Source organism: Bos javanicus, chromosome 1 (genome assembly GCF_032452875.1).
Source record: "Bos javanicus breed banteng chromosome 1, ARS-OSU_banteng_1.0, whole genome shotgun sequence".
Lineage (NCBI taxonomy): Eukaryota > Metazoa > Chordata > Mammalia > Artiodactyla > Bovidae > Bos > Bos javanicus.
Genome location: NC_083868.1, coordinates 26,557,964 through 26,583,852, shown reverse-complemented (window position 1 = coordinate 26,583,852; position 25,889 = coordinate 26,557,964). Strand labels below are relative to the sequence as shown.

Sequence of the window (25,889 nt, the reverse complement as noted above, 5' to 3'; positions counted from 1 at the left end):
TTTCCCTTGTTGGTGTGATATTTTGGTAAAAAGCAGCTGACTCACATCCCATCCAGATCCCCAGGGTCCTCCAGATCCTTCATAAATTTGGCATTCAGCCCTCTCCTTGCCAATTGCTTCCTTTCCCCCCAATTCCCACATGTCTCCCTCCTAAGCCATCTGCTCCTCCTCCCTTCCTTCGATCAGTGCTTTCCTCTGGTCTTCCAACTTCTTTCATTGTTCAGTGTCTGTTGCTTCCTTTTCCCCTCTGTTCCCCGACAGGAAATCAACATGCTTTATGCAGTTGATGTCATAGAGCCCCTTTTCCCTGAGAAGTTAAAATTTGTGTTCCTGCAAGTAAATAGGTCATTCTGTTGTGTGAAGGTCAAAGGAAACTGGCGTATTGAACCAGAATTTTTTTTCCTGTCTTACACGGTTATTCACATTATATATTTCATCTTTTTTTAAGAATAAATTTTTATTCATGATTTAAATATAAGTTAATCAGTATGAATCTATTATATGAATCATAGGACCAAAGAAATGAGTTAAAAAGTAAACTTATGTCCTATCCTACTTAATTTTCAAATTTAATCACTGAAATCCAGTGTATTAGTAAAAGTCAACATAGTTTTATATAAGACATGTAATAAATTCAGGTTTTAAAACTTATATGCATGACTTTATAGACATTTGATCTCTGTAAATTTCATTGTTTCCATCTGTGACATGAATTGTCTAATAATACCTGTATTAGTTTACAGTGTCCTTGTGGGAAATCAGTGAAAAAATACATATGTTATTTTAAATGGTGACACAGTCTTTATGGATTAGTAATCAGTATTCTGGTTTTCATTATTGTTGGTATATCTGCCTGATCTCTGGATATATTCAGCAATCAAAAACTGGGTGGAAAAAACCAGGAACTGTTTATGCCATAGCAATTTCAACTTTTCCGAATAAACAAGAAGACCTTGTATATATGTATATATGAAACAGATTTGGCATTTGTCTCATCTAATTTTCTGTTTATATTGATTTACAACTGTGAGAAAACAAATTTCTACAGAATCAGCATGAGTACTTAGTACAGGTGAATATTATGAGTAAGTAATTTTTCAGGCTAATACTGGTATTAAGAAACTAATTTGAATCTTTGTTCATCCTTATTGTGAAATGCAATAACCAATGGGGGACTCCACAAGAGAATTAAGCCCTAATGCCCTCAAGCATCCACTCAGTGTAATAAATAGACTTTTCTCTTGTGCATCAAGAACAGTTCTAGTTATGGACACTTCTCAGGGGAATTGAGAAATGCTGTGATTCAGATGAAGTGTGCTGGTTGAGAACTGCTGGTTTATCATCCCAAGAAACATCTTGAGACTTTCCAGAAACTTGTAATTCTATTTAAATATTTACACATACACTCCTCATGTTTGGATGCTGAAACTAGAAAACTAAAGCTAAAATCTTAGAACTGCCTGTGAAGCTCAAGTACTCTTTTGAAAGCATTTTAACAGAAGGCTTTCTCAGTTCCAGCACACAAATCAGTTTAGACGCAATATAATTATAAATGTAATCCCAATGGCTATTTATTTGATCATTGCTCTAGATTTTCATTATTTGTTTGTTAGATGTGCATTGACTTCCTTTGTGGCTCAGATGGTAAAAAGCGTCTGCCTACAATGCAGGAGACCTGGGTTCAATCCCTGGGTCGGGAAGATCCCCCTGGAGAAGGAAATGGCAACCCACTCCAGTACTCTTGCCTGGAAAATCCCATGGACTGACGCAGGAGCCTGGTGGGCTATAGTCCATGTAGTCGCAAAGAGTCGGACACGACTGAGCAACTTCACTTCACTTGTGCATTTAACAGCTTAGATCATAAGAGCTAGCAGTACGAAATTATGAAAGTCTTTGCCTATCCTATTCCCTCTGTCTGGGATGTTTTGAGGCCTACGCCTTCTTTATCTAACTCACTTGTTTCAAGTTTGAACTTAAAGTTGAGTTCTAAAGAGGAGCCTACTGCAAAACCCTACCCTGCACTTCTACACTGAATTTATCTTCCTATTATCAGTTCCCTTTCCTTTAGATAACCATTTTGCTTTTAGTCTGTTGCAAATCATTACTTACATATTACTTATCTAGTATACGTAATACACCTAAGGGCCACCTGTATTTCCTCTGTCTTATAGTTGGAGCCCAATACATATTTCTTCAGACATTAAATGAATGAAATATAAATCAGAACAATGTCTTCTAGCATACGCAGAACTGAAAAATTGCTAATTTGAACATACTTGATTTGATTTCCACACGCACTTATATATTTATTTTCTTACTCTCTTATAAACTGGAAAGGAAGTATCATCTACATCATTTCTTTTTCTAAAGCACCTTTTCTTCTTTGGCTTATTAGTAGGATAAGGAAGAGATATTACACAGGTTAATTATGTGAGTAAATATATTTCTGTGTGGCTTACAAACATGCACAGAATCTTAGAGATGGTGCTGACGAGAGATTGTAAATGGGCAAATCCCTTCATTTTTAAACAAGAAAAGGAAGCCAGGGAGTTGATATGCCCTGAGTCATTAATGGATCTATATCATGATTCAGCTGTAATAGCCAGACATCTCAATGCCTGTTTTGTTTTTGCCATGACACACTACATCTGATCACCCCTTCTCAAAGAAACACTTATATTTAAGATGTTTCCTAACAAAAGAAATCCACAGATAAAGTGGTGTACTGGACTCATTTCATACAATTTTGCTACTTGTTTTATGTCCTAAATTCAATATTTCCAATCATAGAAAGTATTATTTTCAATATTTTCCCCTATTATTTTCAATTATTTATCCATCGGGTACAAACATGACCTTGTGTCACTTTGATGAATAATTCTCTACACATTTTTGCTTTATCAAGTATGCTTTTAAGAACATATCTAAATTAATCTTAAGTGACTATCTTAAGTTGCCTCAGAATTTCATCCAAAACAATAAAAATAAACTACAACAATTTAAATACTAAGCTAACTTTAACTTATGGCCATTTTGGGGAAGTCCGAAGCTCCTTTTTGAAACTGCATTAATTAGTAAACCTTGGTCACATCCTTTAATTGGTGTAAATACTAAGCTAATAATAACTTCGCTATTTAGTAAGTTTATAATGAGAACCAAACCAGAGTGGTGAGAGTATTTTGAAGAATCACAATAACAGCCTCATTGTAAAGTAGTTATTTTCAATAGTCCTCTCTTGATTTCCAGTTAATGTTCTCTCCTCTTTAATATTAATAACTTGGAGATGGGAGAGACCAGAGATGTTTAAGTTCAGCATGAAAAAGAGCCCTTTTGTATTATTTAGAGGACAAAATAAAACAACCCCTAAAAAACCAACACTGATAAAACTGGCGTATCCTGTTTTCGATCAGTTTTTTTAAGTGTACATAAAATGTGTCTCCTTCTACATGACATATACTCTTGGGGCCTCTGTAATTTATAGTCTACATGCCCATTTTTGTCTGGGTCCCTTAGGACACCTAGTTGTAATTCCTAATAAAATCCTTGTAAGTCCATATAAAATGACTCAAGTGTCAGAGAGGGGGTGCAAGCATGTTTGGATGCAGAGATAAAGTAGCAGAGGCTAAAGAGTGCCAGATGGAATGTTTTCTAGTTTAGTAAATAATCTTTGGTGATGTCAGGAAACAATATACTATAGCACTTTTAAGTTTCTTTTAAAAAGTATAATGAACTTTGACGTGAGTGAAAGTCCTAACGTGAAAAATCAGAATACTCTTGAACAGTTTTGGTATTGTACAACGTTGATTTTTTAACCCAGCTTTGTGTTCATGTTGACTGTCACTACTCTTTCAAATCTCTCAAAATGTTTCTGGCCGTCTGAATTGTTTTTCCAGACATGTTTTCTCTGAAATAGTTTTGAATATTTGCCCAAAAGCTAGTCTCAGCCAAATATTAGTTTCAGGAGTGCCTGGCACCTTTGATATGGAATTCAGCCAAGTCCTAAAATTCACTGGACCAAAACCTGATGTGGATGTACACAGCCACTCAGCATCCAGGATCCTTCAATCAGAGAAGATATTCCAGAAAGCAGAAAATATCTCAGAAATTTGAGTGGTTAGCTAGAAAAAGTTATAGCTCATAATTCAAAGTAATTATCAATGGAGTACACTACCATAAGTATTGTAACTGCAAAATAAACACACGTGGTGAGAGACGGAGCTCGTAATAGCAATTTCCGATTAGCGTGATACCCTGAGAGAGTTGATTTACAAATGTTGTCCCTTTGTTTCTTCTTCATAATGCATGCTCATTCAAGCAACTAGGTTTCTTCACATTCCAATCACTTTGATATATTTGATCAGGTCATTACAGTCCTCCAAATAGCCAAGGACATTTTACTACTGTCTGGGAGCACTTTGTTTAATTACAGGTTAAAGTAGTTTGCCAAATTAAAGGTACAGTCTTTTTGTGGTTTCAAGGATGGTGTTCCAACCAGTTTATTTTATTTTCGATGTTCTATTAATCATGGATGAAATGTTTCTCTAGAAATACCATTTTAAAATTTATCTTAAAACCTTGCTTACAAATCTTGCCTATAATTTGGGAAAAATGTAAATAATATAAGAATACTTTTTGTAAATTCTCTATTTTTAAAAAGTTGACTTTTCTAAATGCTTGTAATTTCAGTGTTTGCTCATGATGACCCAGACATAATTTTCTGTTTACCACAGGAAGAATGAATTGTAATCTTTAAAAAACAAAGTAGTAAATTGAAAAATGCATTTGAGTATACAGCATTCTCCCCTTAAAACATGGTTCAAACTGCAAAAATCACATAAATTATTTTTAGCCTTTATTTTTAAAATTATTTTTAATCTGAGCACAGGGATTGGAATTTTCTTTTCATTACCTGTAATTGGCTAAAATTGGTTTTATCTATTTCTCTATCTTGTTCATATTGTCACTTTTAAAGATGCTCTCTCAAAAAATAATCCCAAGTCTTATGTTGAGGCTGATGTCTAATTTAGTGCTGATTCTGCCTTTCTTTTGTTTAAAGACAAGTTGCTTTAAAAGTACTAATACTCTATTAGTAACATCTGACCACTTCAAGTTTTATCTCCTGAAGCCTGAAGAATTTGATAATATGATAAATCATGCACTTGTAAAATAATCCAGTGTGCATTAAGAAAATTACTAACAGATGGCACAGGTTTTCTCTTCCTAAATCTTACAAATCTAGGTGATCACGAAGCTTTAAAGGCGGATCACACTAGAAAAAGGCTCATGTTTAAGTCACCTTTAAGAGCATCATCATGTATAAGGAAAATTTCAAAAGCAGTTGAACTCAATCTGTATAATACTAGTTGAAAATAATGTAACTCTGTCTCCTTGAGTGGATAAAGTGTAATTTGCTAAGGAATCCATTATTTCGTATTTCTTTGCCTTTTAGCATTCATGGTGTCAGTCTTCTATCACCTAGATACAGCGTATCTCCATATTGTGTTATGCCTCATGCTTATAAAAGATCATGTCAGATTTTCTCATCTTTATTAGGAAAACTTATGCATATCCTGTTCAAATTTTAAATATGTCATAGTAATAAGTACATATTTACATGGAAAAAGAAGAGCCATCCCTCCATAGAGGAACTAATGTAAGATATTTACCTAACTAGATTTCTCCTACAAAGAACAAATGCATATGTGGAATGTAAACAGGTCCATCTTTTCCACTGGCAGCTAGGTGGATTAATGGCAATTAGTTTGGCTATTCGGATCACTCAGGCTTAAATATGGACTGTAATGGAAGGAGGGCCATCAATCTAATGCTCTCAGGGAGGTCCGCCAATAGTACGTATTTCTTCCCCAAGCCATTGAGTCTCTCAATCTATATGAGACATTGCTGATTTGTAGTTTGTGGCGTGAGAAGCACAGAAAATAGGAGCTCTTGTTTTCTGTCCAAAAGTAAGTGCACTAGGTAAACTTTACTTTGGATTTATGTAGAATGAACTCCAGTCATTTGCTAAATGATCTGGAGCAAGTTTCTGATATGCTCCGAGCATTACTTTTCTCATCCTTTAATAGAAAAATATATCTCACCAGTGAGACTGTTATAAAAATGAATGATGATGCATGCAACAATGCCATATACACAGCACATGTTGCTACCTCATAGTTCTCGTTAATCATGACAGTAATGATATTCCAGGTTGTTGTTTAAATACAGTAGTACATTTATGAAATTTACCACAGATTCACTGATGTATTTTTCATGTGTTTGAGGAGAAGACTGTCAAAAGCATTTTACACTTAGAACATAACTTTTTTCAGGTTTTTCCATTGTTAAGTCATTTAAAAACTCCTACTGAAACGTTAGCATCTTTAAATGTATGTATTACTTTGGTATGAGGTCCACAGAATTTGCGTTTTTCTCTGTACAGCAACAGAAAGGAGTGTCTTTCTAGCAAATTCTCAAATATCAAGGCTTTCAATGAAGAAATGATGACCAAAATCAAAGAATTCTGTGTATCCTACATCTCAAATCTTGAAAAATATGATAGTGTGCTTTCTCCGTGGGAGTGGAGCAAGATTCTAGAGATACAGAAAACTCCTTGCCACTGTAGAATTTCTATTTTATATAGAAGAGAAACAGTAAGCATAAGATAGAATTTTTTGTTTGTTTCTTATTGGTTTTAATCTTACTCTTTCATTTTCCCACTGACTGATATCACAAACATCAGAACCTTACCTGGAAAGTTCTGAATGCGGAAACCCCCTATTTAGGTTTGTATGGAAGAAACCTAGGATTCACGAAATTCTGAATTTCAAATCAAAGTTCAAACATAATTTATAGCCTTAGGTTTGGGAGCATCCAGAACACTGACATCCTTAACACTATTAATATTTTGCACGTATATTCTGTTCAGAATGTTTTTGTCTTCACTGGGGAACTTTACTGTTTATAGTTGGAGAAAGACTGTTGCAAATGTAGCATTCCAAATGGTGTTTGAACTACTCTTCAGGTAGACATTTTCACTTTTGTTTTTGCAGATAGCTATAGAAATATAAGGGACAGGATACATTTATTTTGATTTATTTATCCACAAGATGACCATTAATTCTCTAGAAATAGTGAGAAGTACATGTGCATAATTATGAAGATTAATGTAAGCCACAAAAAAGAGTTCCTTTAAGCCCTAGATCAGACCTTTCTCCTCAAGATTCTATTCTGTCCCTCACGTGTGTAAATGATCCTACTGGCTTTCTCTTAGGTAGTATGTAGATATATTTTCATTTGTTTTGCCATGTGTTGTGGTGGAGAAGAGGGGGTTATCTATCATCCTTTATCTTATCATATGTCTCTTACAAAATGAGGCACAAATTTGCCAAATAAGTGAGCTAGGTTCCGGCATAGTCTTGTGATCAATAAAAGAGAGTGAAGCAACTGACCATATGGATATTGAATCTCTGACCCTGTCTGATGAGCCCTGACTCTGATTAATCAATTAAGCTTGTCACATGCAAGTCGCTTCTTGTTCTCTTGACTTTTTTAGATTAAAATACCACAGAACAGGGATGCATGTTTATTTCAATTTATGGCTTATTTTAGGGATCTTCCTACTTGTATAGAATCTTAATAAACAGTATTAAATGTTAAATAAAAAGTATTAAATGCTTTTATTGCTTATTTATTTTTGCAGGTTACAAATTTGTTTACATAAACAAGTATGCTTACTTAATTTCTATACTTCATTTCTATAAAGTCATTCTGCATTTCTGAATCCAAGAATCTATTGCATTCTCAGCCTTGGTTTGGACTTTGTCTGCCATGGTTATATTTTTCTTCATAATATAAGTGAATTTAAATTTCACAAATAACAAAATAGTGTCTCTGGAAAAGGCATTATCTTAGCAAGGCATTTGGTGGTAAGGGAAATTCTCACACTGGACCAAAACTATAGAAAAGAGCTAAGCGTAAGAACCCGTGGTGAGGAAAAAAAAGGACTTACTGTTTGAAAAGTATTTTCAGCTGGTGGACATGTAACTCAAAAGAGCCAAGTGCTTAAAAATGAGCTTGTCTCCCCTCAAATATGATGAGCATTTGTCATCTTTATTTCTAGAGTATAGTCATAATTCCTCCATAGATTTTTATTTCAGGCTATCCTAACAGTGACTGTATGTAAATTCAGAATTATAGCCAGATGGTTGGAAGAGGTGATAAAAAGCAAACCTGTTTTCGTAGGAAAGTGAAAATTGCCCATAAGACTTTGTTTTTACCTTTAAAACAGCAGGACATTGTTTCATGAGACCCGTGAAGGAACTAATACATTAACTTTAATGGCTGGGAACTAAATTAATTTCTCATATGCATGTAGAATACTACCATGTAATATGTAGAATTTTCAGAGGTAAAAATCAATCAACTTAACTTACTTTGCCAGGATGGCTGGTAGAGGCTGTTTTCTTCTCAAACCACTTTTTTATATTGCCTCCTTTTTATAGGATTCACTTTGGGGTTCTGATCTTAATGACTTGGGAACCAGACACCTGGGGAATCAGCTAAAAGCCCTCACTGTTTCATCTGCTCTCTGTTTCACTGGCAGTCGGCAGTTGTCTGTCCCTAGTTTGGAATACAATAAATTAGACATGGCTTTCCTGGTTGACTGGTTCAATAAAATGGTGTCCAGAAGAAAATGCCAAACCCAGGTCTTCATATTGACTTTGAACCACACGTAAGCAAGCAAAATAGGTGTCTTTTAAAAAGACAGGACTTCCTTTTTTATTTTTTTAAATTATTATTCCTTGTTAAAATTAGGATTCATGGCAAGATCATCTGGTGATATAAACTAGATATACAGAAAGGTAATAATTTACACTTTCACACAGAAAATCATCCTCTCCCTTTAACTTAACTATGTCTCTCTGCAGGGTGGCTCCCACTTGCCTGCAATTAGCAGTACAGCCCTTGTTAGTCTATAATCAAATTATCCTAGGTGTGCTTCTGTGGCATCAAACAGCCAACTACCAATTTATAAACTGCTATGAGGAAGAAATGAGAAGTTTAGTTGGAGAAATGAAAATCACAGAGAAACGCAGCTGCCATGGTCCTAAGCAGCAATTCTCCCAGGCCTGTGTTCTCAGCTGGCAGCTCCCCAAGCTGTGGAGAGAGCCACGTGTCCCCACTGGGATAATTGCTTTTTTCTGCATGAGTCTCTTGTTGCTTCTCTCTGATGATCGAGTGTGTTTAAACTCTTGGCAGAAATCATGTTGGTTTTTAAATGGTATTGTAAAGTGGCCCAGCAAACAAATGAAATTGGATCATGTTCTCTTGTATGCATGTAGCCCAAGCAAATATGGAATGCCAAAGGAGAGATCCTAATTGCCTGTTTTTCCTCTCAATTCCACGCCTAGGAGAACAGTTGAAAGATCTACAATAACTTATGTTTTTTGTTTTTTTTTTCCCTTGTAACACTTTCCCTTTTAATGTCACCAGGTAAAATGTAGAATAGTCATTTGTTTTCAATTTGTCATTTTCATAATATCTTTACAGTGTATATGTACTTACCTAGGCATCCTTTTGTTGTACAAGACGTTTTGTGTGTGAAAATCTCGTGAACGTCAGTCCTACCATTAAGTAGGCTATAAAGACCAAGGATGATTGGCATAAGAATGGACAAGTAAATGGATAAGTAAGGTTCAGATGAAAAATTTTCAGTGTGATGGAAATCTTACTGTTTTTTTTTTTTTTTATAATCTATACTGAGAATATATTGTAAATAATAGCATATAATTTATTTTTCTTAGTTTAACCCACCTGTATTGTACAGTCTCTCATTTTGTATGAGGAGTCCATATTGAACTGGTCATGAGTACATGGCTGCTGCTGCTGCTGCTAAGTCGCTTCAGTTGTGTCCAACTCTGTGCGACCCCAAAGACGGCAGCCCACCAGGCTCTGCCGTCCCTGGGATTCTCCAGGCAAGAACACTGAAGTGGGTTGCCATTTCCTTCTCTAATGAATGAAAGTGGAAAGTGAAAGTGAAGTCGCTCAGTTGCATCCGACTCGTAGCGACCCCATGGACTGCAACCTACCAGGCTCCTCCATCCATGGGATTTTCTAGGCAAGAGTACTGGAGTGGCTTGCCATTGCCTTCTCTGGAGTACATGGCAGCTATGTATAACAGCCTTTGGATAACCAGCATGAAATCAGGTTACATCTCATCAAGAAGTTTGAGTGGGAAGTATTTACGACAATGCATTTCTTCTTCTCCTCCTTCTTTTCCCCTGTCTCTCTCTTCTCTCTCCTTTTATTAAAGGTCCCTGTGAACCAGAAAGAAGCAGAAATAGAAAGAGTTGAATTTTTTTTGGAAATATATTAAGAGGCAATAACCTTTATGAAAAGTAGAGCGGAAATAAACTTTGTTAGCCAGGAAGAAGGACTGTGATTTGCCTAACCATGGTTTATTATTTTGTTTATTCATCTAAAAGAAAACTTATGTTGGAGATTTTATATGAAATCATGTTGTTATGGATACACCAAAATCACTTTTAAAAACATTAGTGTGACAAGGTTAGTACAGATAAATAGAATAAAGATTAAGTTCTTGAAATTTCTGTCTATACTTAAGTATTGATGATTCGAGTGGTAGATATAAATTATTTTATATCAATGTGTTTTGATAACTAAAGTTTTTCAAAAATTTAAATTTTGATCTACTTGCTAACTCCATTAAAATGTATGTTCTGAAAAGTAAAACAGCAGAACTATGAATATGTATATTAAAAAATATAAATTACCTATATTTGATATTAAACCATGATTAGTAAAAACATAAAATTATTTAATTCTCAGCATGGCTTTCTATTAACTGTTCTTTTTTTTTTCCTATTAACTGTTCTTATTGAACTGCTTACCTGAGAGTGTGAATAAGAAATATTGCCAAATAAGAAAGACTGTATTCTTTGATAGTATATAAGATCCAAATTATGTGAATTATCTTTTATTTGGTTCTAACTTTTTAGATTGCTGTGGGACATGTATTTTATCAAACTCATTGCCTATCATATGTGCAGTATAATTGCACTGCCAGCAGTATTTTTCCTTCATTTAGAATGCAACCTTTGTTTTTGAAAGTTGATATGGTATATGTTAGAAGGCATGGATGCTTCAGTTGGAATTGTTCACATTAATGGTTGATACACTTGCAACCAGACTGGAAAGTGATGGGTATTTTTTCACTTCCTATCACTCTCTGCTCCCTGACCAAATAAGATATCTTTGGTGGGGGGTGGTTTTTGTTGTTACTATTGTTGAATTAATGCTAAAGATTAAAGAAATAAAAACTGTTGCTCTGACTCTTCTTAACATGTCTCTGTTGAAAGGAGTCCTTAAGGACTATCCAAAACTGCCCTGAGGTTTAGTTCACCGTGGTGAATGTCCGGAGGCTATGACTGGCATCTGGGGTACTGGCGTCTGGTGGTCATTAAGTCTTAAACCCATGCAAAGTACTCTTCCTTTAGTTGACAACAGCTGGGTATCTGTTGCTCAGGTCAGAGATCCAGGCAGAACTGACAGCATTGCTATCAAGAGATATTCTGTCCAAAGAGACTTAGTAGTGAATTGTTTAAGGATGATACCTGGTGCTATAATTCACAGCCTCTCTGCTCATTTACTTTGCAAAGCAGTGTGAGAACATGATAAAGAATCATTTTTCAGAAAAAATATTTTCTAAACCTGGGTGCTTTAAAACTGCCACTCATATTAACCCTGCTGTTGTCTTTACTACTGTAAATGAATATTTCTGAGCCTTTAATCTTTCAGAAAATTGTAAAAATTAAGTACTTCCCAATTTCCCATAGGTATAATGACACCTATTTGTGTCTTCTATGTATTATTTAAACATATTTCTCTTCTAGCATTCTAAGTCAGTGTTCTTTTAATCCATTGTTAGGATCTATTTTAAAAATAGTATTTATAGTGAGAAACACAGATTTTGAATGCAACATCTACTTAAGGAAATGAGATAAATTATATGACAGTTTGGTGGTTAGCAATTTGAAATCGTCTTTGAAGCCCTTAATATAATTAGTGGTTTCGTTTTTGGTCTGCTGAATTCAAGTCACATTAGGTTAATGTAATTAAAAGCAGAAAAGATTTTGTGTAGCTGAACTAGTTAATTAGCCCCAGTTGGTTTAGTATGTTAACCTAGAGGTGTACAGATAACATTGTGGGGGTGATGCCTGAAAAAAAAATTCCTGTGTAACAGATACTGCAAATCATCTGACTTGCTTTAGGGTAGAAAATGAAGACATACCAAGAAGTTCATTTTAAGTTCATCTTTATTTCTGATTTTAAGCACTGATTGCAGGGTAAGCTGTATATGCCGTAGAATAACCAGACAAAAACCTTAATTTACTTTCTAAAAGAAAGCTTGCTTCTCTGTGTGCAGAGATAATGTTCCTTCTTGTATTCTGGAAATAAGAATTCTGATTGTAGTTTTTTTTGTGCTCACCAGAAAAAAAATATGAAATGGTTCTCTCCACTTTTGTTTGACAAGCTACATCTTATTCCTGAGTTTTCTATATAATCTTGTTAGTAAACAACACAATAAAGGAGATGAAAGCATTCTATAAGGGATTTTCAATGACTTCAGAGAAGTCTTTAAGTACTAGGAGAGAAGGCTTTTACCCCTAAGGAAAAAATCATTTATAGCTTCTTAAAGGCAAAATGCTAGTATATAAGAATCTCACATATCAAATACATTGAGGTATTCCTTACCTTAATGTCACTATTTTTTTTTTTTAACCTGAGACTGATTCTGAAGAAAAATATAAAGCGTAAAGTTATTTGAAACTTAAAAATTTTTTCGCCATCTCCTCCTTTCTCCTCCTCTGGCTCCTTCCCCAAAAGGAGCAACACCACTGGGAAGCTTTTGTTTTCATCTAGTATGTAGATAGCTGAGGCCCCCCCTTTAAGCGCTGTCTAGAGCTTATGGAAATGTGGGCTTCTAATGTGGTTACTACTGAGGGCTGGTTAGGTAGATGGTAATGAGGAAGAGAGACCTCTGCTTGGATTTTTGACACAGGCTAGATGCCAGCATATTGTCTGAAAGCTTAACACGTTCTGCATCTCCACTACCCGGATTATGTTAATTGAAGTAGTCCTGCTGCAGTGCAGTGTTTAATATTGTGTCTGTTCATTATACAAACTCGTTTTTGATAGGTTTACAGTTCGGCTGTCAGATCCAGCTGCAGGAAGAAATCTGCCAAGAAATATTTCTTAGCTTGTTTTAAATAGTGCTATTTTCACAGTTATAGTATTTTGTATGTGTTAGAAGACATATTTTTCCTTTCTCTGAAGAGAGAGGAAATGTCAATTTTTGGTTTTACAAAGGGGCACTAAGATTTAGAATATACAAAGTCACCTTTTACAATCAATATTTTTATATGACTCAACATAAAATGGTGATGGTTAACAGTAGGTTACTGTTTAAAAGCGATATGTTATATTTGATTGGGGTTACAGCACTAGGTTTTTGTTTTTGTTTTCTATTCTTTTGCTTATTGAAAAGAAGAGGTCACCATGCAGTCTACATTTGTGACCATAGAGACTAGAATTATGGCTTTTGGTTTTATCTGTTTCAATTCAGCCATTGACATAATGCCAAAATTAATTTGAACTTATGGAAATTGAAGACTGTCATTTTCATCCATTATTTTTTCTGTTTCTGTTTTCGGTACCTTTTTTGTTTCTTCCTTCACTTTTGTCAATTTCTGTCTCTATTATCTCAAGGAAAAAAGTTTCTCCCAGTTTTAGTGAGGTTTGTTTGATTTTCCATTTAATTTGTAATGTTCATTTTGGGCTATTTAACCCTTATTGTCTGTGAGTATAGGGTGGAATGTAGGATTTTATAATGAAAATGTCTTGTTGATGGGATAGAAGTTATGTAGGAGCATTTATACTGATCTGGGGAGTCTTCTCACTGCTTTTTTCAGATAGAATAAGCATTTATAATATTATTTAATTTTAATCCCTCCCTCCTTTTGTAATTTTAATTCAGCATTTATCTTTAGGTCAGAGCCAAGTCTTCAGAACAAGGCTAGTGAGCCTCAGCACTATTGACATTCTGGGTGTGTGATAATATTCTTTATGTGATTGACTCCTGTGTATTGTAGTATATCGTTGAATTGAAAATGCAGCTTATAGAAAAGCATATATCACATGATTTTTCTTTAGTAAAAGTGTGTGTGTGATGTATCTTTTATATCTCTATATCCATATCTACTCATCTATACTGAGAGAGAGGGAGGGACAAAAGAAAAATGTTCACGAAGTATTGACAGTAGTTAACTTTTGGAAGGTTTTTTTTTTCGTGTGACATTTATTTGTTAGTTTTATTCTGTTTGAGAATTTAGGTAAGTATATATGAAAAGAATAATTCTGTCATTAACGTATCTTGTAACTGCTATAAACATTTATAAAAATGCTTCATTAAATAATACACTAATTTTATCCACAAAAGCCATTTGCATTCATCAAAAATCTTTCAGGTGACTATGCAGACATTTTTCTAAGCATGAAGGACAGAATCGTGAATGATGTAGAGAAAAGTTACAAGAAGGTTCTCAAAATGATACCTGGAGAATCATGATCTTTTTTTAAATAAAAGGACTCAAAAAAATCAAGTTCTAAAGCCCCCCAAATTAAAATCACTTTGTTAATATTTGATTTTTCCTAATACATACGGATTTGGTTACAATCTCTAGTTTGGGGTATATGAATCGAAATGAAGCAATTTAGGCATTTCAAAACAGTGTGACGTCCGCCGTTATAAGGTAGGAAACTCCTGGTGTAGGATGAAAAACAAAATTCTGTTTGAATGGTTCCTTCCTTCCTTCCTCCCTTCCTTCCCTCCTTGCTTGCTTTCTTCAATTTTTTTGTTTCCTCCTTTGTTTAATCTGTAGACTATACAGAATAACTTTGAGATCAAAACCTCCATAAACAAACATTCTGGAAGTTCTCCTGACAAAACTTTTCTAAGGTTCAGAGCTTTATAGATATTCTTGGTTAACTGGACTCCACTCCCCACCAAAAGCATATTAAATTAAGTAAAGATAGTTCAATTTCCTCATCCCAATCTTAATTCATGATTAGCTTCAGCCTACTTACTGTACCGTAAGTCTGCTTATATTTGTAATTAATTCTTCTTCAAGTAATTAAGTGTTCAAGAGTGTACCCAAATGAATTTCCAGATGATTTATTGGGATCTGTTCAGTCTCTGCCTCCTAAGTCCCTAAGAAACTGTTGGGCAGAAATAAAATCTATATTTTTTAGGACATGTCAGTTTCTGCAATGTTTTGGAAATTAAGATATATTCGTTTAAAGCAACTCTGACAAGTTAAGTAATGAGAAATAGTTTTGTTTCCACATCTTATAATACTAGAATATGGTTCTTGAAATTACTTATAGCTAATATGTATTTGTGTATTAATTATAGTCACATAGTATTAAGAATTTCCCAAACAGCACAGTCCTACTATATAGCATAGGGAACTGTATTCAATATCCTGTGATAAACCATAATGAAAAAAATATAAAAAAGAATGTACATATATTTATAGCTGAATCATTTTGCTATACAGCAGAAATTAACACAGTATTATAAATCAAATATACATGAATTTTAAAAATTTCCCTTTTTCTTTTTTCCACTTATTAACCAAATTGCTTATGCAATTTTTTGGTTTTCCTTTAATTAAATAATATGAAAGAACCCAGCCCGTCTGGAAACAGAAATTTCTAGTTATACAGAATATAATACTGTTACAAGAAATGTAGGTAAGGAAATATTTTGCCTCTTTTATATGGTACCTTTGGAATAAATTCTGTTTAAAATTATTACCTATAAATATGGCGAATACTACACATCAGCTTTTTTATTTGATTTAGGCTTTCTTTGCATGCTTAGAAAGTTGACTTCACTTACAAAGACGCCCGTCATATAAAAATTACTAAAGCAATTTTAATGATATTCATGTGAAAATTTTTTTTTAAGATACGAGGAGGAAAGCTCATGATTACTTACACCCGCAAAAGTGATGCAGGCAAATATGTTTGTGTTGGTACCAACATGGTTGGGGAGCGTGAGAGTGAAGTAGCAGAGCTCACTGTGTTAGGTAAGTACAGTTTTATTTGACTGGCTTAACTGTAAAGTGAATCTCTTATTATTATTTAGTACATTTATGCAGCAGTCTGCCTGCCAATGCAGGAGATGCGGGTTTGATTCTTGGGTGAGGAAGATCCTCTAGAGAAGGAAGTGGCAACCCACTCCAGTATTCTTTCCTGGAGAATCCCATGGACAAAGGGCTAGTGTCCTTGGGGTCACAAAGAGTCAGACGTGACTGAGCGACTAAACAACACCAAGGGAAAAAGAAATGGCCTCTTCTAGAAGGTAAACCAGTATTTGGGGAATGGAAAAAAGACAGATGAAATTAGTAAAGCAGCCTTAAATAAAGTAGCCGAGACATAGAAAGACAAATAGGAGGAGACACCACACCAAGAGAGAAGTGGGGAACACTGTGGAATACTTTTTTTAAATTCTAAATCTGCTCTTCAATAACATCCAAAATGGCTTTAAGTTTCTGTATTTTTTTGAGATGACTTTTTCTAATTTTAGAGAGACCGTCCTTTGTGAAGAGACCTAGTAACTTGGCAGTCACTGTGGATGACAGTGCGGAATTTAAATGTGAGGCCCGAGGTGACCCCGTGCCCACCGTACGATGGAGGAAAGATGATGGGGAACTGCCCAAGTCCAGGTATGAATGAGAATTTAATGATGGGATTCATCTACCCGGAATTTCTGTGGTTCTCATCTGACCACTGTTCACATATAAGCCACTAGAATGGTTTTCTCTGGACTCTTTGATCTCCTTGGACCAGACACAGTAACAGAGATAATTAGAATCAGAAGGTTGCCATGCTTTCTCTGAGAGTTTCAGATAAAACTGTACGTTCATGACCCCAACATGCCCAGGAACCCTTGTAAGATGTGCTGTTCCTTAAACAGTTTTCTCTTTGTCCAGACAGACTACAGTTAATACCAGTGTCTTATATGGGAGTAGGTAGGGAAGGGAGGTACAGCATTATAGATATAACTATGAACCAATTAAAAAGCAGACTTCCTTTTCCTTGGCTACAGTATCACCAGGGAATGGTAGAAGAGGTCAGAGTTTCTTGGTATCTGTCAAATCCTTAAATTGCCTAGAAGCAGAGATCCACTACCAGCCTTAGGGAATGAGGTAATGAAATGAAACTTTCAGGCACTGTCTTGAGGCTGTCATCTCTCCTGTGGCCATTCATTCACCAAACATACCTTGAGCCCCTATTAGGTTTGCGGGTTACAGCAATGGTTTAGATAAAGCTTCTGTTGTCAGTGAACTCACCAAAGGAGACATGTATGGATAGATTCAGAGTAACATAGCAAACCTTTTTATTGCATAAAGGTAGACCTGTGGGAGCAGAAAATCAGGAGAGAGTTCTCAAAGGGAAGTGACAGAGAAGCAATGTCTTGCAAAACATATCAACTTGATAAACAGAAAGAGGAGAAGAATATTCAGGAAAAGAGATATCATAAAACGACACAAATCTAAGAATGCTTTGTGTGGTGGAAAGTTAGCGTGGCAGCACATGGGGCCTGGGGCAAAGACATGGGAAATCAGGCTGGAGACAGAGAGGCTGAATTCACAAGACTTTGTATGGATTAAAGGATTTTTATATATATACTTGATGAGCCAAGAGAGACATTACTATGAACCCGATTGCTTTTTAGAGAAAATAAAATTTTTAGCATTAGGGCTATCACATCAATGGGGGTGAGGCCAGTGGCTGGGTCACCATTGTTGTCCAGATAAGAGATGTGAACTGCCTGAATGGGGAGATAAGATGGAAATAGGATAGGGGTCCATTATCAAGACCAAACTGATGAATTGAATGATTTGTTACATATAGGGAACTGGTGAAGGAAGACAGGTAGATTGTGTTAGGAGAGGGAGTTGTTTTATGTGCTAGGGTAAGAAAAGAAAATTTTATATAACATATTAAATAGTAGGTGTCTGTGGGATATAATGTCTAATTACTAGTCAATATAATGAATTTGAACTTACATAAAATAGGAGCTAGAAATATTTGTGTAGTCGATCAATATAACCTACTGGATAGTTTAACTCAGGGATTTCATGTAGAGTAAAAAGAATATTAAAGTGAAATTTCAAGGGACATCCAAAATTTAAGAAAAAGGAAAATGAGACAAAGCAAGAGAATTCTAGTATGAGACTGTCTGGGTACAAATACCAACTCTGCCATTAAAATAGCTGAAGAACAAAGCCAGTTTACCTTACCTTCCTATGTCTTAGTTTTCTCATCTGCCAAATGGAGATGAGCCTAATACTTTATAAGTTGTTATAAGAATTTTAAAATAGAAAACCTACAGAAGACTTAAATTCTGATATATAATTTATTTAAATAAATAAGAATTTATTTAATGATCACCTAAATTTTACTCTGAGTACAGGAGCTTGACGAAAGAACTGAATAAGTGCCAACTTTGCCCAAAAATATTCTGTTAAAAAGTAGCTTAATGAAATATCATATGTTAACGCATATGTATGGAATCTAGAAAGATGATACTGATGAATCTATTTGCAGGGCAGCAATGGAGATACAGATGTAGAGAACAGATTTATGGCTGCATAAGTGGGAAGGAGGGAGAAGGTGGGATATATGGAGAGAGTTACATGGAAAGATATACATTACCATATGTAAAATAGATAGCCAATGGGAATTTGCTGTATGACTCAGGGAACTCAAAAGGGGGCTCTCTGTAACAACCTAGATGGGTGGAATGAGGAGGGATGTGGGAGGGAGGTTGAAGAGGGAGGAGACATAGGTATACCTGTGGTTGATTCATGTTGATGTTTGGCAGAAACCAATACAATATTGTAAAATAATTATCCTTCAACTAAAAATAAATAAGCTTTATTTTTAAAAAGTAGTGTAATATTTTTGCCCCTGTGAATATAAAAAAATGCTCATTTCTATGTGCATGCTTACATAGAGGATTGCCACATTATTTACCTTTTGCTTTAAATTTTCTGAAGAGAATATTGCATGTGAGTTGATGTCTAAATATGCCACAATTGTAACGATGGGATTCTTCAAGTAGAAGCTTACTTAACTGTGCTTTCTTTTGTTATGTCACTAGATATGAAATCAGAGATGATCATACCTTGAAAATTCGGAAGGTGACAGCTGGTGACATGGGGTCATACACTTGTGTTGCAGAAAACATGGTTGGAAAAGCTGAAGCATCAGCCACTCTGACGGTCCAAGGTAAGATCTAGCGAACGTTTTTGAGATTGACTTATAATATGAGATACAACATTGATATTTTAGAATATGATAAATTAGTTTGTATAAATTATAGACTTTAAATAGTGCTATGTATATTTTATTTCAAACATATTTAAAGGAAATTATTGTTTTGCTTTGGGAGCCCTATAAGTGTTTGTTACAGGGGAAGTACAAGAGCTTTTTCGTCTTGGGCAAGTAGAGGAAGAGAATGTGCTTCAATCTCTGGGTCTTCAAACATAGAGCTTTAATTAAATGACAGTATTGCCAAAAAAATTTGATCTTTAAATGGAAATAAATCTACTGTTCCTTTAGGTCATGCACTTTCAAGTGTCTGTTCAGAACAAAAAGGTGAAAAGATTGTTTCCTTCTAGAATGTAAGATGCATCCACAGAGTAGGGTCTTTTGCAGTCTTTATCTGTGCACACAGCGCCTGTGACTTAACAGACACTCAGTAAATATTTGTTGAGTGAATGAATCACGTTTGTAGTTTGCTAATTTTGATGAAGATTTATTATTTGGTATGATGTGAACCAAAATAGATGCCATATTCTACAAGTTTTTGAACGTCAAAGTCATGTCTGTAACTGCTATGCAGAAATGGTTCTGTTAACTCCTTTGAGTCCATAATTTCATATGTTTTTTTCACTCTCATAATATCTTTTTCCCTCTTCCATGATGTCATGCTGATTATTTCTTACTATGTCTTATCTGAGAACCTTCTTTTTTTTTTTTTTAGGGACATTATTTATTGTGGAATTTGAGAGACAGTGACCTTTAAAGAACTTTGTGTTGATGAAAAAAAATCCATATTTTGACAAGTATATAGAGTAAAAAGGGATTTTGGCCATAAACCACTTAGCTTGTTTCTGAGTATGACATTAGCAACACTTGCTCTGTCATCATTTCTGAGCACTGTCTCCTCTAAGGCTATTATGAAGAAAAAAGTGCCTTTTGAGGGAGTGCTTCTACTGTGGGCTTTCTACAAAAGAGCCTTGTGGGCTTTTTACACTAGGAAAAAAAAAAAAGAATAAAGAATATTTCCTTCCTGTCTCTAAAGCCATTATGTCCCACTTTGGGGTTTTCAGCTCAACCTCATAAAAACAAAAGAAAAAAAAGAGAAAAGATCAAGAACAAACATTGAATTTCTAGGGCCTAGACTCCTTCTCTTTAATCTAAGTTAGATTTGAACTCCACATAAGACTAAAACTGCAAGGAAAAAAAAAAGCCCTTTGCATTTAGAAAAAGCATAAATTTAAGAGATGTCAAGTTCAAGTTCAAAAGCCCTCCAGAGGGAGTGAAAGTAGCCCAGGATGAATACAAGACATGAAAAGGTGTGTCTATCTCCAGGCAGTGGTGACAGGGAGTTTGACTGTCTGTTACATTAGTCAAAGAAATGTTTCACTTTATAAAGTCCTTTACCTTGGGAATTTGATGCTTTTATAAATAATGGCTGTTCTTCTGTGTCTATAGTAGACATTGAAATCAAAATAGAGTTTCTTCCTGCAATCTTATACTCAATTCCAAAGTTAATTCAGCCTTAAGTTGTCCATATGGAATTTGTGTTCCTAAGCCTGGATTTCAGTGAAAACTGGGGTAGAAATGATCAAATCCAAAATTACTTAAGGAATTTAGAAGTTCTTATTTCAACTGCATAGGGTTTTTTTTTTTTAATAAACTTATGAAATATCTGTATATTGTTGAGAAGTTATTATCTTATTCAAGTATTAAAATATGTGCATTACAATACAGCTAGAATAATATGCACAAATGTGCAAGAAAGTAAAATGATCACCAACAGCAAAAGATAACTAAGGAGTAGAAACAAAGGAAAGTTTTCAAGGGTATCTTGAAAAGCTGTATATGTATTTTTTTTTCCCTTGAGATTAAATGAAGAAAAACACTAGTTACTGCAAAGGAAACTAATCAAAAAATGAATTCATTTGACAGCAGGAAACAGTTATGAGAAGTTTAGTAGCATAGTTGTTTTTGATTTCTGTATTTTATTTGTGGTTCACTTTTAAAAGGCACTATTGGAGTCAGTATGAGCTTAAAAATAACCTTTTCCTTTCCTCATTCCAAATGCAATAAATATTTAATTTTTAGAATTGATGTTGAGCAATAGATCCTTGTGCTCCAGGCAGAAGTTTTGGGGAAAAAAAGTTTCTTAAGTAAGGATGAGCATTTGATTTTCCATCCCCAGTACACTTATAATTGGTTCTAACATTTTAAAATTAACCCTGATTGAAGAATTACTTGCTTTTTTGATTTTTTTCTTTGAAATCTCAATTCTGCTCTTTTAGAGACCTTATCTGTGTATTTCCTTAAATATTCCATTCTCAACTCGTGATTTCTTTGACTTTTCTATTATGCACTCTTCAGTGCTTAGCATGGTACTAGGCATCTAGTAGACACGTTATATAATGCTTGTTACAATTTGAAATAGGCATTTGAACTCCAACAAGAATTCTACTGGAGTGGTAGAAGTTTCACAGGGATGTCCCAGGGGAAATTCAACATCTTCTGGTGACTTTGATTCTGAGTGCCAACAGTAGGTTCCATTAAATCATATTTGAAGAGCTTGTCATCTGTGACGACTGCCTGGTGGTCTGTGTTTGAAAGGAGCAAAGTAAAACCTGGGGCTTGACAGGGTTTCCTAAACTTAGATGAAGTTTGTTATCTGAGCTTATCTGAAATATCTCATCATATATATCTGAGCTTATCTGAAGCTTATTAAATATCCAGGTTATTAGGCATGCCCCTTTGAGAACCTGATTTAATAGATCTTCGTTGGGGCACAGAAACTTGTTTTTATTTTTTGTTTTCATGCAAGCTCATCAGTCCTTGTAATGAGAAGTTATCGGATGAACTTACAGAAAGAATAAAGGGCTTTAAAAATTACTCTAGAGTTCGGGAATTACCAGAGCTGGAAGAAGTACATTACAAAGAATTGTGTAGTGAAGAATATAGACGTTGGAGTCAGATGGAATGTTGTTGAATCTTATTTCTGTCGTTTACCTAATGTGTGACCTAGAAAAAGTTATTTACATTTCTTGAGTCTTAGTTGCTCCATGTATAAAAAGTGGACAGTAATACCAACCTCACAGCATTTTTCAAGTATTCAATTAGATTATACATATAAAAAGCTTAACATATTGTGTGTTACAAAGTGTTTTATAAGTAAGGAGCATTGTCCTATACAAGTGTTATTGTTAGTGATAGCTTCATTGTTTAATTTTAATAATATTAGTTATTTCATAAGAAAAATAATAATGTTCAGATAATTCTAGACACTTCTTCCTTTGCAATTGTAAATGAGAAATCTAAAGTAATATAATCATGATAATTTATTATGTAACACATTATTAAAACTCTTCTCAAATATAAATCATTACATTTTTATAAAAAAAAAAAAAACTTTGACTTTTAAACTTAATGTGCTGGATCTTGTTAATGCCATCAAAGGTAGTGCTAGATTTAATGTTGAGGTTATGCAAAATAACTAGATAATTTAATGAAAATTATGACCCTTTGGGAATAGAAATGATTTCAAAAATGATTACATTTCATGTGTAATGGGGTGTTACTGTCATGGAAAAACGTTCAGCAACTCAAAGGATCTGTAGTAATTTGACCTATTGAAAAATTATTAATGTCCATTACATGACCAATAAAAAATGATGAAGTAATGCTGTTTTGAATGATAGCAATAGAAAAGTGTTTCTATTTAATTCTGAGTTAACCAGAAAATTCAGTCAAGCTAAACTTGATATTCTGTCATTTTCTGAAATAATCAAAATATTATTATCTATAGATGTAAATCATCAATATTGTTATATTTATGCCTTGTGTTTGTATGCACCATTTTCCCTCCATCCGGTAATAACATTTACACACCTCCTCAAGAATTCTATTTGTAAACCTAAAATACACAAACAAATTCAAGCATCTTTTTAAAGAAATATTGTGTCAATTTTGATTGATTATGTTGTTGTTGTTCAGTCACTGAATCATTATTATATTTGCATTTTAATGTCAACAAGTGTTAAGATTGCTGTCATGGTAGAAATGAATTATCTTCTAAACTAGTGTTGCATATTGCACAATGGCCCCATCTTTTAAGGAAATAGATATATAATGTGGTATATATAACCATTTTATAGGTTGTGACATACCTATAAAATGTAAAGTCCAACTGGAACAGAATAGATGCAGAGAGGCACCCAGCCAAGTTTTTAAACAGTGTGCCATTGAAACTGTTGAAATATATGCCTCTGGTTGGTGTTTTGAGAATGGTTGTGGGTTTGTTTTATATAATTTTACTATCTTAACCTACACCTATTAGGCCTTTATTAGATGTGCGCCAGGTGGGCCTTGAGATTCTTCATCATGTGAAATTACATGATGGTCAACCTGTTTTCCTACTTGTTTTCATTTTTGAATAAATTCATAGTTAATGTAAAAAGTGGGTACATTTGTTTCTTTGTTGAAAGTAGCCTTTTAGAAAATCATGATGGTTGCCCCTTCAAGACACTTATAGAAAAATAAGGGAAGAAAAATAACTTTATTTAGCACTTCTAGTAATGGAAAAATATTTAAAATTTGGATTTATGATGGCAATCATATCTATAGCTTTTTAAATAATTCCATGTTTTGAAGCATGCTCTGTTGAAAGAAAGATAGTTGATAAAACCTCAAGAGTTTTAACTCCAAATTTCTCCCATTTCCAAGTTTGTCCTCCACCCTAAGATTTTTTTACAGTTCTTTGGTTCAGTGATATTCATTGCTTAAACAGGGTAAAGTCGATGGCATTATTAATCTTTCCACTCCCTTTGCTACTTCACAGATAAAGCAGCTCTTATTACTGTCACAATTTCATTGACAAAGTAAATTTGTGACTCTCTATCACCAGAGTGATCGTATTCCCATTGCTGTGTCTGTCACAGGAAACCGAAATGAAAAAGAACTTCCATATACCAGCCATTTCCCAAGCAATCACATGTTATCTCTGCTGACTTGAACCATTAAGAAAATCTAATCCCATTTTGTATGTCTTTCTTACAATAGGCACTAAAAGACATACAGTCCTTCATTTCCCTGTAGCCCTGAGTGCTGGGCCAGTCAGACACAGGAAGCTGGACGTTCAGTTCACACCCCACTGCACTCTCCACAGGCCTCTCACAGGGACCAGTTAGTCTTTGAAGCTTAAGAAACAGTTGCTTTTTCTGCCCTTTCAGCAATAGCTCTGTTAAAAGAAAAGGCAGATGCCACACATCTCTAAACCAGGTGATGCTCTGTAACCAGACAAATGGGATTTCTGTGAAACTCCAGCTCTTTTCCTATAAGTGCTTGTCCATTTGTCTTCCCTTGATGTGAAATTGCTCCATTCTCTCCATTTCATCAACTGTTTTATTATTTTATTATTTTTTTTTTAGTTCTAAAATATGGTATCATGAATGATGTTGCTATCTCTTTAAATGTATTCTTGGCATACAATAGGAATGTTCACATGAATCATCACAAGGATGCGCATTCTATTCTGTCCTGAAGAAATATTATTTTGTCTGATGTTTCCCATAAGTATTCTGCCTTCCATGCAATGAAGGAGCAGAGCGCTTCTTCGTTAGAATTGATTATCCACTGACAGCCTCTGGAACGCTGAGCCTTGAAGCCTAAGATTGACTGGGACCAGAGAGACACAATGGCAAAAAAAAAAAAAAAAAGACCAGTGCAGTCTTTTTGCTGACTTTATTACTACTGATGGAATGTTTCCTAGAGCTCCTCTTTTTGCTGCTGGTGAACTCTGTGCCTCAAAACAAAAACAGAAAACCTTTGCTGAAATATCTTGGGCACTACAGTCTATGACTGACCCCTATTTAACACCCCAATGAATTGGGAATTGAACCATAATTATGATTTTCAGTAAAACAAGAAGGAACTCTCAGGTTTGCCTAAGCTTTTAAGATTCTCCTTACCCAGTGTGGGAGTATTAATTCAGAGGAAATAGTAGTGATGCAGTGAACACAGGTGCAGACGAGCCGTAAGAAGCTGAATTTTTCCGTATTCTTCATTTCAGCTGGTGGAAATGCAACATGCAGATACACAGTAGTAGGCAGCTTAGGTGTTGGTGGGGTCATGCTTTACTCTTCCATATCTCAAATGTCAGTCACCTTAAAATCTTATTTATTTTGCTTTTTAAATATCTGTCAACACCTTTCGTAACTTCTTATCACAGCTTTATTATCTCTTGCCCAGTGAAACTGTTAACATCTAACCAGTTTCTTTGCCTCCATCTTGTATCATAGAATCCATCTTCCACACAACAGGTACGTTGACGTGAAACACAGATTGAGTTATATTAGTTCCATCCATAAAACATAGTCAGGCTTCCCATCTCTAATGATAGGATTCGAAATACTTCAATACTGCTCTGCCTAGCTACTTAGTCCTCTCTGGTTCCTGCCTTCAGGGTAGTAGTATTATATTGT

The 25,889-nt window shown here is 34.7% G+C and overlaps 1 protein-coding gene across 9 annotated transcripts in view; it reads left to right on the top strand.

Moving 5' to 3' along the window:
* Nucleotides 1-25,889, top strand: part of ROBO1 (roundabout guidance receptor 1) — a 1,287,230-nt gene that overhangs the window by 1,149,994 nt on the left and 111,347 nt on the right. For all 9 annotated transcript variants that reach the window (XM_061430941.1, XM_061431116.1, XM_061430862.1 and 6 more), the window contains 3 exons: nucleotides 16,052-16,172; nucleotides 16,673-16,811; nucleotides 19,256-19,383. In XM_061430941.1, the coding sequence (XP_061286925.1) occupies nucleotides 16,052-16,172; nucleotides 16,673-16,811; nucleotides 19,256-19,383 (388 nt within the window). The remainder of the gene's footprint in view (nucleotides 1-16,051; nucleotides 16,173-16,672; nucleotides 16,812-19,255; nucleotides 19,384-25,889) is intronic.